The sequence below is a fragment of the Crotalus tigris genome, unplaced genomic scaffold, assembly GCF_016545835.1.
Source record: "Crotalus tigris isolate CLP2741 ecotype Arizona unplaced genomic scaffold, ASM1654583v1 scf7180000018549.3470463, whole genome shotgun sequence".
Taxonomy (NCBI): Eukaryota; Metazoa; Chordata; class Lepidosauria; order Squamata; family Viperidae; genus Crotalus; species Crotalus tigris.
Window position 1 is genome coordinate 3453363 of NW_024097072.1, and position 17101 is coordinate 3470463.

At 44.9% G+C, this 17101-nt stretch overlaps 1 protein-coding gene across 4 annotated transcripts in view; it reads right to left on the reverse strand.

The window, feature by feature from the left end:
• Positions 1-16026, reverse strand: part of FAM178B (family with sequence similarity 178 member B) — a 73228-nt gene extending 57202 nt beyond the window's left edge. For 3 of the 4 annotated variants that reach the window (XR_005557998.1, XM_039354322.1, XM_039354321.1), the window contains exon 1: positions 15778-16026. Coding sequence is in view for 2 of the 4 variants with exons in the window: in XM_039354322.1 (XP_039210256.1) it covers positions 15778-15824 (47 nt within the window). In the remaining 2 variants the exon portion in view is untranslated. Of the gene's footprint in view, positions 1-14235; positions 14333-15777 lie in introns of those variants that run through there. The other variant, XM_039354323.1, reaches the window with a different exon arrangement.
• Positions 16027-17101: the final 1075 nt, after the last annotated feature.

The window sequence follows — 17101 nt, forward strand, 5'->3', positions numbered from 1 at the left end:
TCCCTGCTTTTGCTTCTAGCCAGAGAATGAGGCCATGTGTAGCACTCGAGGCGTTTAATGCAAGAATTTTGTGGGGAACAAAGGCAGCATTAGGGCAGGGGAGGCAACTGGGGACTGAAACCATGGTGTGGATGCACCAAGCAGGATCCGTGTAACTGGCCGCTTCTAATCAGATTTCTGCTAGTCATAAACAACTGCAGCACCTCAGTGTCCAGGTATTTATGTACACTAGAACAGGGGTCCCCAACCCCCGGTCCGTGGACCAGTACCGGGCCGCGGCAGGCCAGCAACCGGTCCAAACAAACAAGCAAAGCAGCACACAAAACCAGGCACCCTCTGGTCCGTGGAAAAGCCTCTCTCCATGTAACCAGTCCCTGGTGCCCGAAAGGTTGGGGGCCTCTGTAATAAAAAACATGCTTCCATTTCACAGGGGTGGCTGCCTTGAGACAGCCAGAACTGCCCAGATTCTGACCTTAAATCTGCAAGGGAGCATCTCTGCTAGTAGCCCAGAGCAACAGGGAAACTCAGATTATGCCGTGGATGCTTTAATATGCATGTGCAAATACCTGGGCATGCATCCAGGATACCTTGTGCTTCTCCTACAGCATTGGGGGAGGGGCTATCCAGCTCAACGTTGCTTTATTTTTGGGGTGCCCCTTGGAAGGAGCTGCTTTCGGAGGCTGGGGTGGGAGCCAAAGGGAGGAGGTGGAGCGACGCCAAAGATATTGGCCAGGCACATACTTCGGCGCAACCTTGAGGACCCCACTCCTGACGGGTGGGAGGACCAGGCAGAGGGCCTCTTGTGAAGGGTGGGGGATCTGGCAGGGAGTCAGGGAGCAGGTGAGGGCAAGGATGCAGAAATTCTGTTCAAGAGGAAAGCGGGATGACACGGCTGCTGTCTTTTCCGCCCAGGGTTGACAGGGCTGGGGAGCATTCCTTGGGGTGGAGATTGGGGGGGGTCCTTTGGGGGGACAGTATCTGGACGATAGAAACAGGTGGAGGGAATGGATCCCCCTCCAGCTGGCAATGTGGAAACAAACAGCAATGGTCCATGAATGAAACCTGAAGCTCAAGCAGTGCAAGAGAAGAAGGTGTGTGGCGCAGGCTCATTGCTGGATATGTGTTGGGATGAGGAGGGGGGGAGAGAAAAGGAATCCCACTTTGGGAGATCATGGCCTGAACCCGCTCCCTTGCCATAAACAACAGCCAGATAAGCAAGAGATGGGGGCGGGGGCGGGAGGAGAGCTGGAAAAGCAATAGAGACCCTCTTTCCTTTTGCAGTTTACACATCATTTGGCAAGCTCAAGCCGGTCCCGTGTCTCCTTGCGTTGGGTGGCTTCTGCCCCCACACTTGTCAAGATCTAGCTTTGTATGAATCTGGGAGGTTTTGGACAACCAGACCAGGCCTCGTGGCTCAGAAGCTGCTGGTGTGACTTGTGCTGCAGTTGCTCCTTTTATCAAGATATGAAACGGCCTTATGCATTGCCTCTTTCGACTAATAATAAGCCAGAGGACAAATGACTTCTTTTAGACTTGGGGGGGGGAGGAGAGAAAGAGACAAACAGGGTCATTATTCTTAGCGTGTGTCAAGGTTGTGTTGCAGCTTGTCTAGCCAGCCAAATGACTTTGTGGGAATCGGGTTAGTTCTCAGTCCGGGAGCCTTATCTGGATCTTGCCAACTGGCTTCTAGGCTGATTTTTCGTTTGTTATCTTATTTCAGACCGCTTGGTGACAGTAATTTGATGGGCTACAGTAATTTGATGTAGCTCCTAGTAGGCTTGATACAATCCTGCTCAAAATATAAACCTAGCACCCTCTGCATATTCCATACACAGCCTTTATTTCAGATTATTGGATTGGGTTGCCGTCTACCAGCCCTATGCAAGGTACTTCTAGGATTTTTATGGTCATCTCCCATTCAAACACTGACCCTCTCAGGTTGTTAAACTGGCTACTGAGCCCTAGAGATAAATACAGGAACATTTCCCGGAGTCCAGAGTAATGTAGCACCATTTTTTGAGTTAATTGACCACAACCGGATGTTTGGGCACATTGAGTTGAGAGGAAGCCTAGCAAAGCTGGCTGAGGAATTCTGGGAGTTGAAGTCCACAAGTCTTAAAGTGGCCAAGGTTAAGGACCCCTGCTTTAGAGGTTTAACCTTCCACAAATTAAGTTCACGTCTGATTGACACTCTTAAAAGATGCTTCCACTGTCTCATGGTTGCTTCTCTCACTGACTCTTCAAGTAATATGATCCCAGGAATCTTGCAGTGACAGTCCAGGCTATATAAATGATCCCACCCAACCACATGGTTGTCCTAGACTCGGTGGCAAAGTGTGTTTTGCCGGAGGAATTCTGGGAACTGAAGCCTACATCTCTTAAAGTTGCTGAGGTTGAGAAACACTGTGTCAACGCTGCTAATATTGAATATTCTTGCTTTGACAATATATGCAGAACTGTCTGGTATTTTTAGAGTTAAGTCAGGTGACAGTGAAAGGGGAGGAGAATATAAGGAAAGCCCGGGAAAAAGAAACGGAAGTGAATCTTTGCCCTCCAAGTTAATTGGAAGATGTGAATCATGACCCCAAAATAGGGGAGGGGAAATGCCTGCAAAAGAAGGGAAATTCAGAGCTTAGCATTCCACCATACCTGCTGACATCTCTGTAACACTAATAAAGGCTTTTTAGGTCAAAAAAATGCCTAAAGGTTCTTTGAAGTGTTTCGTTAATCAGACCCATGACACACTGATTGAGACAGTCATTGCTGACTCTTCCTCAGTTGCCTTCCGTTTATCCCCAGAGCATGTATGAGACAATATTCTGCTGGGATTAAAGTCATGTTTTTTTTCCCCTTCCAGCCAGTGCATCCAGCAGCAACCACATGGGAGGTAAAAACTGTTAGGCTTTGTCAACTGTTTCCCTGGAAGAAAAAGAGCAACGACTGAGAACAGGCTGTCAGGCCAGGAGGGGATCAGTCATGGGCTAATGCCAGCCCGGGTTTCTGCTGACTCAAGGAGAAGTGAGGCCACCAAGGTAGCCTTCAGCAAAGGTAGCCTTCAGACAATTTGGTAAGGCCACACTTGGAATACTGCATTCAGTTTTGGTCACCATCATGTAAAAAAGATGTTGAGACTCTAGAAAGAGTGCAGAGAAGAGCAACAAAGATGATCAGGGGACTGGAGGCTAAAGCATATAAGGAAAGGCTGCTGGAATTAGATATGTCTAGTTTAATGAAGAGAAGGACGAGGGGGGACATGGTAGCAGCCTTCCTGTATCTCAGGGGCTGCCCCAAAGAAGAGGGAGTCAAGCTCTTCTCCAAGGCACCTGAAGGCAGGACAAGAAGCAACGGGTGGAAACTAATCAAGGAGAGAAGCAACCTAGAACTAAGGAGAAATTTCCTGACAGTGAGAACAATTAACTAGTGGAACCATCTGCCTCCAGAAGCAGTGAATACTCCAACACTGGAAGTTTTTAAGAAGAGACTGGACAGCCATTTGTCTGAAATGGTATAGGGTTTCCTGCCTGAACAGGGGGCTGGACTAGATGACCTCCAAGATCCCCTCCAACTTTATTATTATTAATAATTATTATTATTATTATAACTAATCTGAGATCTCCCCAGTGGAGTAACTTCAAATGCTAGTGTCTCAACCTCTCCTGCCATGGACTTTTGGGCTGTTTGGCCAATCACCTTCCTTTGTGTTATGTTTCTGCATTACTGTTTGGCCCAGTCCCAGGAAGTAAATTGAAGAGAGCAGTCCAATATCTAATGGGTCCGATGGGACTTGAAATTCGCAGCCGAACCTGTCTCAACTATTTCCTTACCTCATCCATCATCGCCACCGCATGTGCGGTGGCAGCTACACTTGTTCTAATGGAAGCACTTCCAGGAGAGCTCACTAAAAGGTAGTTATGTGGGATCTACTCCTCCGTTCCTCTTAAATGGCCATCATCCGTCTTGCTTGATGGAGCAGGCCTCCTTTGGCCTCCAAAAAGACGGCTTTCTCCAAGACCTCAGCCCGATTCAGAATGGTTCTCCAAGCCACAGGTCATCCTCGACTTACAGCAGTTCATTTAGTGACCGTTCAAAGTTACAACGGCACTGAAAAAAGTGACTTAGGATCGTTTTTCACACTTGCGAGCGTTGCAGCCTCCCCGTGGTCACAATTCAGGGGCTTGGCAATTGACTCGTATTTATGACGGTTGCTGTGTCCCAGGTCATGGGACCCCCTTTTCTGAGACCTTACGACAAGCGAAGCCAGATTCACTTAACAACCCTGTTGCTAACTTAACTGCTGCGGTGATTCACGTAACAACAGTGGTGAGAAAGCTTGTGAAATGGGGCAAAATTCGCTTAGCAACCATCTCACTTAGCAACAGAAATTCTGGGCTCAAGTTGAGGATTACTTGTCGATTCCACCGATGTGCCTGCCCAAGTTGGGCTGCAGGCGTCTGGTCGCAGTCTTCCCTGCTGTGCTGAAACGTCCTCCATCAGTATTCCAGTTCCAGCCATTATTCCTAGGTCCCATCCATGTTTCTGGAAGAGCACACGCAGACAGAATGCACGTCTGTGCTTCCTTTCGCCCTCTTTCCTGGCAATGCATCTGCCCTTCTTCTGGTAATGGATAACCCAACCCAGGAAGGTACAACACCGGTAAGTGGCGTCTCTGGCAGAGGCTGTGCTTAATAGCTAGGCTGCATTAAGCACAGCAGCCTTTGCCCCCCCCCCCAAAAAAAACAAATTCTGGATATTTCTGCAGTGGGGTCTGCAGGTGTCAGAAATTGGAAGATAATGGGCGCAATGCATAAACCAAGGGCCGCCCTGTGGATGCCACTAATTTCTGCAATTTTTTTCTCTGAGGGCTATAAACAAAAGCAACACACCCTTAACGTTCGCGATTGGCTCCTTTTCAAATTCCATTTTAGCTCTGCTTTTTCCAAGCTTTCCTTTTAACGTTTCTTTGCCTTCCTGTTCCTGCTTCTGAGCCAAAGTGCACATTTCAGAATGGTACAGCTAGGAATCCACGCCCTCCACACACACACACACACACGCACACTTTTCTCTTTCCCTTTTCTAAAAAAACTGCTCCCACAACAGGGAATTGTGCAACATTTATCCTTCTAAGTTAGTCTGCCTCCTGACGGGATGAAGTGCAGGGTTGCAAAAGGACCGCCCTTGCGCAATTTGTGACCCAAAAGGATGAACAGACCAGGATGGCGACGTATTGGGAATCCAGGCAAATCTGGACGTCCTCTGAGCTCTTGACCTTAATTAATCCATTTATCAGCCACCTCAATCACCGAAGCAACTTTATATGTTGGACAATGATCAGAAACAATCTCCAACACGAGTAAACATATTTTAGAGAAAGATGGTGAGGAAACAATACAGAAAGAACATTAGCCAAGTAAGATCACAAATCACCCTGGCCCAGGATTTGTTAAAAAGTCCATTTTCCTGGGGAACAACAGGGACAGGGCTGGGGGGGGGGACTTCAGAGGAAAACATCTTCCAAAGGGCAGGGGTCCAGAGAGGGGAACGTCTTCGTGAGTTCCCAAAAATGACCTCGCTTTGCTGATGGGACACAGAGCGCACCATCCCTGCCAGATCTTAGCAAATCTGTAGCTATCCAGTCCACAGGCCACTATAGGGTTTATAGTGGCAGCTCACAGCTTCAGTTGCATCTGTCTGATGCTCAGGAACCAGTGCAGCTTGAGAAGTAGGTTGCTATGGGCAACGTAAGGCACACCCATAGCTACTCATTCCACTGCAGTCTGGACCAACTGTAGTTTCTCCATGGTATTCAAGGGCAGCTCTTGAAATAGCACACCGCAGTAGCCCAAAGCTGAAGAGAGTAAGGCATGAGTGAACATGAGAAAGACCTCCAGGAAAAAGACACAGGAACAACCCTTGCCCCAGATGCATTTGTGCCAACGCCGTCCTGATCACAGCTGGCATTTGGTCAGCATTATCCCAACTTAGCCAGTCGATCCTGGACCATAAGAGGCTGAACAAGGAGCTGCATGAGGAGGAACAAGTCCTTGCCTGACTATGGGTCAACTGGAGATCTTCTGTCCATAGCCACCCCAATGTGCTCTCTTCTACTTTGGTTCTATGCTGCTGTGCTTGCATGGGACCAAGAAAAGGCCTATGCAAGTGTCACTGAGCCCGGGCTCCTGTCATGAGGAGTGGAAGGAGGACAGATGTCTTTCTGCCCTGGGTGCCAGAAGAAGCCTGGGGAATTGGGGACTCAGAGACCTGAGCAATGCAGCCATCTTTGCTCCACTACTTTCAATGAATCTGGCTGACCCCAGGCCATTGGGGGATCCCAGCAGTGACCGAGGGGAGAAAGGAAGCTCTCTGCAGAATCTTGAGAATCGACCCTTGAGCGGCACAACCTTCTTTGGCGGGCAAGGAGCCGCGAAAAAACCGAGGAACACAGAGAAAGGGAAAGAGGGATGAGCTGTGGGACCGCTGCAAATCAAGGAGGACGCTACGCACAACACACCAAACCGAAACCCAGGTTAATAACATTTAATTGTTGCCTTCACTGCACACTTTGTACCCAAGCTGAGAATCCTGTGAAAGCTGTGGGGGGGGGGAGGATGGCTGGGCCATGCGATGTAGTCAAATAACGGCTAACTTCCCACCCCTTGCTGAATCATAACTCTGCAATCTTTCTTTAGCTTTCTCTAGTAGGATGTGCGAAACCAACCCCTCTTTTACCGGCTCAGTGTCACCGGAGGAGAAAGAGCGGAAGGCAAGTTTGAGGCATATTCCCAAAGGATGGATGGGTGGATTTCATGAATTTCAGAGAACATAAGCTGCTCTTTATCATCGCTGCTAAAATTAGCTGCTTAGCCTTTCCTGCTGACCCAGGTTCATATTTATATGAGAGAGATGGAGATGGGGAGCATTTTTGATATCCCTGCCTGCAGACTACTACAAGTCCGATCTGGGATGAAGCAGATGATAGATAGATAGATAGATAGATAGATAGATAGATAGATAGATAGATAGATAGATAGATAGATAGATAGATAGATAGATAGATAGATAGATTCCAATATCTAAGGTGCTACCACAAAGAATGGGGGGAGGTCAAGGCAGGACAAGAAGCAATGAATGGAAACTAATCAAGGAGAGAAACAATCTGGAATTAAGGAGAAATTTCCTGACAGAACAATTAACCAGTGGAACAACCTGCCTCCAGAAACTGTGAGTGCTCCAACGCTGGAAGTTTTTAAGAAGAGACTGGACAGCCATTTGTCTGAAATGGTCCAGGGCAGGGGTAGGCAACCTTGGCTCTTTTATGACTCCTGGACTTCAACTCCCAGAATTCCTGGGAGTGCTGGCTCAGGAATTCTGGGAGTTGAAGTCCAGGAGTCATAAAAGAGGCAAGGTTGCCCACCCCTGGATAGGGTTTCCTGCCTGAGCAGGGGGTTGGACTAGAAGACCGTCAAGGTCCCTTCCAACTCTCTTATTCTGTCATCTCTGTCTAATTTAGAGCCCACTGATCTCCCTCTTAGCGCGATACTAGACTTCAGAGAGTGACTTTACGCTACTGTTACTGTACCAGGCCTTCTATCGTTTTCATTTGGCATTTTTAAAAAATGCTAATTGAGAGTCTGTTTTCTCTTCCGTAGCTCCTTCCCACCACCTTTCTATAAATACGGCTGCTTGGAGGACCTGTCAATTTAGGATTCAGCATGGAACATTTGGCAAGAGTAAGAATACTCAGCCTAGTTCAATTTTTTTTTAATTTTTTTTTAAAAAAAACAGTGCCTACAAAGCCAGAAATGGGATGATAATCATAACTGTGATTTCAAATGGAAATAACACGCAGACGCTCATGGTTTCTGGCACAATGCCTTCTGAACATACTTTTTTTTTTTTTTTTCCCAAAAATCAGCCAGTAGTTAACCCTCAAATGTTTTGCTATTTAACTGGCTGTGTTTCCGCTTCAGCAGAAGAAAAGCTGCTGCGGCATAATGGGGGTTAAGGGGCACCATTTTGGACTGGACGAGCTGAGTCAGAGGACGATAAGGAGGAGAACGTTTAACGTTTTGCAGCCCGTTTGTGGAGTCTGGCCTGGAACGATTCAAGGTCAAACTGCAGAAAGTTTACTTGAAAGAGCAACTGTTTAAGAACAAACTTCAGTTATACCTCATTACAGCTGGAACGTTGTTATCAACACAGGTCAAAGAGGAACGTTTGCGATTGGTGGGTTTCCTTCTGCGGGAGTAGAAATGGATGACGTGCAGCCTTTGGATGCGCTCCCGTGTGCAAGGCTTTTAAAATGTTTATAAGAACAGACGATGGGGCAAACAAGATGAGACGGAGAAAACCCGCATAGTTGCTTTTTTTTTTTTTTTAGTTTATATATATCTCTCTCTCTTTCTCTCTCTGAAATTTAGCTGCAGATTGCTCGTCCTGACAGCCGCTTTTCCCCCTCTCTTTCTTGTCATCTGAAGAGAAAGATATGGAGCTGCTTGTATGTTTTTCACCGTAATAGAAAGCAGCTGGGGAAAGCTGATGGGGAAGGTAAAAGCAATCACATCCAAAAGGATTAAGGTGAAATAGGAAAGCATCCTTGCTATCACTCAGCTCCAATTAAATTCACAATCTCCCAAACGCTACATTGCACCCGAAAAGAAGACTGGGGTTCCTAAATCTCAGATAACCTCCTGCAGCCTTTCAGATGTCTTCAGAGTTCAGAGCCTGATCAAAAACAGTCAACAGTCAAACTGAAGAGAAGAATTATAGGAGTTAAAGCCCCACGTCCACTGGGCTGACCCTAAGTTGAGAAAGGCTGTCTGGGTTGAGCAAATGAGTTGTCAAGATTGATGTAGTCTCCAGAAACCACCCCGGGAATCTAAAGTGCATGAGGAGGAATGCTGACATAAAGTGACTTATGGTTGGCGAAAGCTATTTTCCTTGATGCTTCACAAAACAAACCTTACAAGGGCGCATGCGAGCCTCACAAGCTGAGTAGGCAGTACAAGTGTGCCCTCAAATAGAGTCCTGCTGAAGAATCTGTGCAAGCTTCTAGCTAGGAAACCAAAGACGTCACATCAATTTTTCAGACTAATCTTTCATGATATAAAATACACCAGTAGCTTCTCTCCTGTGTGTCTGTCCCAAGGACATCCCATAAAGCAGGGGTCCTCAACCTTGGCAACTTTTAAAATTTGTCCACAAGTCTTAAAGTTGCCAAGGTTGAGGACCCCTGCCACAAAGTAAGGCCTGTTCAAAACTGTCAGGATTTGACATTCGACAAAACCAAATAGAACTATTGAGTCTTCTTTAACTTTTCAAAACTGCTTTAAATTTTCAACGGAGAGAAACACATGTGGTGTGTGTGTGTGTACTTGTCCAGCAGCCTTTATTCCCACACTCTAGGACAGGTCTCCAAACTTGGCAACTTTAAGCTTTGTGGATTTCACTTCCCAGAATTCTCCAGCCAGCCAGAATAAAGAATTCTGGGAGTTGAAGTCCACAAGGCTTAACGTTTGCCGAGTTTGGAGAGCCCTCCTCTCAGGATTTACTACTGAGAGAATCAGGAAGTTACGCCAGGCGCTGCAGGGTGCATATGCTCCAAAGAAGAAATCCCGTGTTTCTAGGGGGTCTTTTTGTTCCGAACATCAAACCAAACCATTTTTCTTCTGGGCATGCATGTCCCTTTCGAGCAGAAGCTAGGGCGAATGGGAGAATAGCAAATCTACCCTTCCAAAAAGATCAATTGTTTTGAATATCTTTTATTTTTTTATGGGTAGGCTTTCATTCTGCTGGACTCCAACAAAACACAGTGGCTGGGATCGGAAGGGAAACGGATTCTTCCTGCTGATCCTGCACTTTTTCAGGAAAGCCAGCTGTGGGGTGACGATAAGGTGAGGGCTTTGTAAAGACTGGGCGGGAGCGGTTTCTCTTCCTTGATTTTGCAGAACGGAAAAGGGGTTGACCATATAAATAGGCACAGCTCATTTGTCTCCTGGGTTGCAAATGATGCAGAAGATGTGAAAATTACAACTTTAAGAAAGAATTGCTTTAATTCTGTATTTACAGCTCTAATTCGGAGATTCCTGGTGTCTTTCATGATAATCTGAGCCGTCTTGTCCTCATTAGCAACAGCCATTAGGTAATTGATGGAGATTTTAATGAAATTCTCGATCCAATTTTAGATAAGCATTCTCTTAAGCCGCAGTCTTTAGTTCAGTTAGCACAGAAAGCTCATATAACAGAATAACAAAATTGGAAGGGATCTTGGAGGTCTTGAAAGCCTTCAGTGATGGAGCACCCACAACTTCCGAAGGCAAGTCGTTCCACTGGTTAATTGTTCTCACGGTCAGGAAATTTCTCCTTAGTTCTAGATTGAATCTCTCCTTGTTCAGTTTCCACCTGTTACTTCTTTTCCTGCCCTCAGGTGCTTTGGAAAATAGGTTGACCCCCTCTTAGAAGAGCTGTGGTGGTGCAGTGGTTAGAATGCAGCATTGCAGGCTAATTCTGCCGACTGTCAGCAGTTCGATTCTTAACAGCTCAAGGTTGACTCAGCCTTCCATCCTTCCAAGATCGGTAAAATGGAGAGTTAGATTATTGGGGGCCATATGTGATTCTGTAAACTGTTTAGAGAGGGCTGTAAAGCACTGTGAAGTGGTATGTACGCCTAAGTGCTTTTGCTATTCTCTGCGGCAGCCCCACAAATATTGGAAGACTGCTATCATGTCACCCCTAGCCTTTTTCATTAGTTAGACGTACTCAGTTCTCGCAACTGTTCTTCAGTCCCCTAATCATCTTAGTTGCCATTCTCTGCATTTTTTCTTCAAAATCTCAACATCATATATGTGTGATGCTGGTTTAGTTGGTGTGTAGTGTCTGTTACATCCAACTTTATAATAAAGAGCAATTACATAGTTATTCTTTGATAGTCCAAAACTCTCCTTTTTGGTTGGTTTCTTCACATTTGCTTCAGATTATATAAATATAGTAACTGTTCATGTCTCATTTGTAGAGGGATTTGGGGAAAGTGGGAAATTCCTCTAAAGTAAATAACATTTGGTTCTTACATGGTTTTGGAAAAATGGCAATAATCTTAAAAAGTGAACAGCTAGCAAACTTCAAAACAAATAAAATAAAATATTAAACTAAAGCTATTATATTCTTGTGTTTACTGAGTAGAAAGATGCAAGCCTATATGAGGGGATAAATAAGGTCTAAGTAGCACATATAAAAAAAATAAAAAGGGCATTCTGAAAAGTTAAATATAATTAAGAAGAGGGTTAATTTTTCCTTGTCTCAATCTGTGATTTATCCCTCCCCAGACCTAGACAAGAAATTGCAAAGAGCTATGTTTGAATTGATTAAATTGCTTTTTTGCTAAGGTAGACCTTATATTAACATGTCTCCAGCAAGTTTTGCAAATTTCGGGAGAAGAAAAATAGAAAAAGTTTTGGCATGTCAACCAAAGTAGTAACAAGCTTGAAACTTCATCCCAGTGATTTAGGGCAGTTATATATTACATCTGAAGACATACTTCAGAGAAGATTCACTGCCTTCTCAGCTCTTTTCTGTGTCTGGATAATCAACAAAATGAGTCCCTTTCTACACTTAGCCAGGCAAGAAATCAAATATATAGTTGATAATGTAAGGAAGGATACAATGCCAGGGCTGGATAGTTTTTCAGGAGAATAAACGGAAAGATATGCAGATCTTCTGGTTTCTAAATGTTAAACCTTTTCAGAATGCATTTGAAAGCAATACTGGTTTCATTTCTGCTAACAAAGCTCATATTGCTTTAGTAGATAAAGATTGCAATAAGCTAATCAAATAGCTCCTTCATTAAAGCATTATCTGGCATTTTTATAAACCACCTGCAGAAAGTACATTCAGATCAGGTGAGGGATTTATTTATGATAGACAAGGAGTTGACAATTTGAGATTATCAGGAAACCTTGAAGTTTTAAATAATGCTTAGTGGAGCCATCTACAATTATTTCACTTGAAATATGAAATGCGTAGCAATATTTTTTTTTATTCTTTCAACATTCCCCTGAGTCCCTTTAGAATGCATTCCAGTTTTTAATCTTGTCCGAGAATTCTAGTGAGAAAGAATGAGATTTTATTCTATACCCTTTCCATTGGAAAGAATGTGGACAATGACCTTATTGTCTTTCTGTTCTATTGTTTGCATTTTACCGGTATTTGAGAACTCACACACATGTCTGCACATGACCGCATGCAGGCACACGGTATACCAAAAGTCAGGCCTCATAGGCCAATTAAACAATATGATTTATTAATTCTTTTTAGAAAATAGTACTGTACTTAGACACGTTTAAAGGGCACGCATCAAACAAGTAAGGAAGTGTCTAGAACAAAGGTAGGCAACCGTGGCTCTTTTATGACTCGTGGACTTCAATTCTCAGAATTCCTGAGCCAGCATGGCTCAGTTTGGAAACCTCTCCCTTTCCCCTCAGCATGGCTGGCTCAGGAATTCTGGGAGTTGAAGTCCATCAGTCATAAAAGAGCCATGGTTGCCTACCCCTGGCCTAGAAGAAAATCTGAACATTTAATATAATTTACCTAAGTTATCTGTGGGGGCTGGCTTTTGGTACACTGTCTCTACATCAAGTGTTTCTCAACCTTGGCTACTTAAAGCCTGTGTGGGCATCAACTCCCAGAATTCCCGTTGGCTTGAGACTTCTGGGAGTTGAAGTCCACACGTCTTCAACCTTTCTCAAGGTTGAGAAACACTGCTCTATATGAAAGAAATACGGATATGTTGCTGCTTGTTGATCAGTCTGAACTTTCCTTATTGAAATTAATAAAATTAATGGATGAGTTTGGACTCTACCTCAGTATAATATTAATTGGTTTGAATCTGAATTGAGGTTTGGAGTGAAGGGCACTAATTTGTCAAAGTCAGTTTTCGCTGGGCACTTTCAACTCTACCAAGAAGCAATAATTTATCTTGGGTTAGGAGTACGGGAGACATCGTTAAATTGAATGTATATAAATTGCCGTTAGATATCGCAACAATTTGGGTAGATGGGATATAGAGCAGGTAAGGAAAGCTACAAGGAAGATATACGAGCATGATGAGCTTCTGGGCTAAATGCCCATGGTTTAATTATTTGGTATCCTGGTGTTTCGCCAGCAACCATGCTGGCATCTGTGGAGGTAAAGTAATCACTGTAGCACACTTCTTGGAAGCTCACCAGCCACTGAGTGAACACTAAATAAGCCGTTGAATTTATAACTGAGCAATCTGAATTTTAAATAAACTTTCCAATGAAACTCATCTCTGATTGACCCATGTCATGGGAGTCTACGAATGCTAGTTCCTAATTGGTTCTTCATCCGTGTAAACTTCTGATTGGTGGAATTTGAGGAAATTCTAAGATGTTTCTGTTTTGCCTGGTTGATTTGCCTGTCTTGGTGTTATTTCAGGATCTGTAGATTCTGGAATCTGGGGAATTCAGGGAGTTGAAGTCCACAAGTCTTAAAGTTGCCAAGTTTGGAGACCCCTGCTCCATCTACGTGACAGAAGTGGTGAGACAGTTCACCCCGTCTTTGAAAGCACTGTTCCTACTTGCTTTCACGAGGACATGAAGCCTTGGCTCCAGGAACAGGTGACCTAAAGACCTTCCTCCTTCAAACAAAGCGCTGGAAACCCTTGTCAGATTTCTAGCTCCACCCAACAACAGAATGTTTAAAAAAAACACTGGAGATTCTTGACAGTTGGAGTCTTTCTTACAACGTCCTGCAATTATCTGACCAGTTACAAATGTCGTATGTGACTTCTCAGCTAGCCCACTAAGTTCAGATGCTAAGGTAGACTGCAAAGGCTCAACTTAAGGTTCCAAAACAGGATTTGGTAGAAGGCATTTCTGTGTGTGTCGATGCACGTTTAAAAAAAATGGGCAGAGCTTTGATCACGCCGTTGTGACCACCATCTTGGGTTTTGTGTCATCTCTGGTAGCCAATATAGACCAGACCAAACCATAAAAAGATTATGATGGTGTTGCTACAAAATGCTTCATAAGCACTAAGAATTTGAAAGAGTGGCAGTTTGGAATACTCCATATTTAAATATTCTAAGATGTCCAGAGGAAGGAAGGAAGGAAGGAAGGAAGGAAGGAAGGAAGGAAGGAAGGAAGGAAGGAAGGAAGGAAGGAAGGAAGGAAGGAAGGAAGGAAGGAAATCAATTAACCAACAATCTAAAGGCTGATGAAGTACCAATGATGTCCAGGTCCTGCTGCCAACTCCTAGGAATCGACCAAGGACAAATCAGGACTGAAGTGGCCATGAACACATCTCCACAACCGCCTTCAGGGAGAGCAGGAATCAAGTGCATAAGACTTCAGCTTTGTGATGAATGCTTTTAGAACATAGAACACAGAATCCTAAGGCTGGAAGGTCTTCTAATCCAACCCCCTGCTCAAGGCAGGAGACCTAGCACCGTTCTGATCAAATGGTTATCCAGTTTATCCCTGAAAACCTCCAGCAACGGAGCACCCACAACTCCAGGAGGCAAGCTACTCCACTGTTTAATTGTACACACTGTCAGGAAATTACTCCTTACTTCTAGGTTGGCTCTCTCATGAAACAGGAAAAAAAACCGAGATCTTTCTGAAAACTTGAAGGATCGACTTTAAGACGGTGAAAGAGGGGCTCGGAGGAAGATGAGGGAAGGCTTGTGAGGTTTCCAGGAGTTCTGATGCAATGTAAGTAGCTAATGAGGAACCATTGGCTGTCTCTTGCTTTCTCTTATGCTACAATTTGGGTGCTCAGATTCCTCCTTCTAAACGCCTCCATCTTCCAATTCTCCTCTGCTACTTTCAATCACCCACCTAACCGCTGGGGCTTTTAACAGCTGTTTTAGTAGCTTCCGAATCTCCTTCTCTGCTGGACCACTTGCTTCTTAGGGGACAAGAAGCCCATTAAGTCATTCAGGGCAAGAGGTCAACCACCTGTTCCACAGAGATAATAAGGAGCAGAAAACAAAGCAGGGCCTTTGCCCTCAGATATGCTCCAAGTCCTAAACGTAAATGTGTTTTTCCTAAAGGAGAAGGAAGGGTCACCATGCCCCCAGAACAGTTGAAAGCACAAGGACTTTTTTTGTTGCACATGTTCTCCAGCAACGGGTATTAAGAAATTTATTCCCACACATTATGATCATCCAAGAGAATGCCTTTCACTGCACCTTGTGGCAGTAGGTTCCGCAGGTTAACACTGTGCTTTTACGAAAGAAGGGTTACTATGAACTGTGCTGAGCTGCCAGCATTTGGTAGTGCTACTTGGGGAAAAAAAAATAACCAGCAATCCACGCTGAAGATGGATTGATGGACTGATGGCAGACTCCACCTGCCCCCTTTGCTCTCTGTTCTCCAGCCAGCCATCTTTTTGCTATCCTATTGATGTATAGCTTGTTGCTATTTCTGTTTACTGTTGTCTGGAAAGATCCCAGCTCCCTTTTGCGAGGCACTGAGTAGAACTGCCCGCCGAAGTTGGTGTGTTTTATTTTCTGATCCACTGCTAAGCTTCCCAACGTGGGATTGGCCTTTCCATGGACGCAAACCGGGCCAATCTTTCCACCAAGCTCTGTATTGTCGCTCCAAACCTCTTTCCTGACCAATCACAGCTGGCTCAGTTGTAATCGGGAGGGTTGCACACTAAGACTTTTCTGCCCCGCCTGCCCTGCTTTGCATTTGTGGGTGCATCTTGTTCCCCCCCACCCCCCAATCGGTCCAAAGCTGTCGCCACACAAAAGGGACTCACCGTCCTCTAGATGTGGTGTCTGGGAAGCAACGCACGACAGCTACCATGTTGTGATGATGCTGCGAGACGTGGCCGAGAGACCTGCATAATTCTGGCAGCTGTTAAGGCAAAGAGAAGTCAGTGGTGAATTTGTGAGCGGGGAGATGCTCCACGAAGGCTTCTGGAGGAATCAGTTCCAGATGGTGACAACCAGCAGAATTCGATTTTTGCGGCTTACTTTCCAATTCTCGGGGCGTGCAGCTTTCTATATTTAAGTCGCCTGCCCGCGTGTACGTTCTGCTACCTTCTGTCCATGCCAGTTGGTGTGGGCTTGGGTGAAACAACTCTTCCATATACACACTCCCCCACCCCATCCTTTTCCCCCCCCCAACCAGTTCTAAAAAGATGCATTCTATGGCATTCCGAGCATATAGTCCTATTGTGTACATTTTCAAAAGCACATTGTGTGATTCATAATGCTCAATAATGGGAGGGAAAAGATGGCTTTCTTTAAAAAGAAGCATGGAGATAAACAGACTTGGTAAGAGTACAATGGGGCCACGTTTTTAAAAGCAACGTTTGAGCTTCAGGTCCTTTTCTGCTGAAATGCTATTGTGGCAATCTTTTCACTACCGAACACAGATAGTCCTTGACTTACAACAGTTCATTTAGTGTCCATTCAAAGTTACGACATCACTGGAAAAAGTGACGAAGGAACGTTGTTCACACTTACGACCGCTGCAGCATCCCCAGGGTCATGTGATCAGAATTCAGGCACTTAGCAACTGACTCATATTTATGACGGTTTCAAAGTCCCGGGGTCACGTGTGATCCCCTTTTGCGACCTTCCATGAGTCATAAAGGAGCCAAGGTTGCCTGCCCCTGCCACAGGGGATTCAGAAAAGTAAAAATGGTGACAATTAGGCAATCAAAGCCCCACCTCTTTTATATAGGCTTTCAATGTGGATTTTTGAGGGCCCCACAACACCACCGGGCCTGTGCTTTTCTGTTTAAACAGGATTGGGAGTCAAAAGACTGTCAAAAAGTCCCCTCAGAAGTTAAAAGGAAAATACATGGGAAAATCCCATTGGAGGAAAATTCCATGTAGGGTTAGGGTTAGGTCACCATGAACTCATAGAGCAAAATGGACATCGCCAACAAACTCGGAGTGCTTGGGTATGGTTAGGAGGGCAGTTACTTTTCTAGCCTGCCCTATCTATGTTTCCTAGGAAAATACATGGGAAAAACCCATTGGAGGAAAATTCCACTTAGGGTTAGGGTTAGGTCACCATGAACTCATAGAGCAACTGCCCTCCTAACCATACCCAAGCACTCCGAGTTTGTT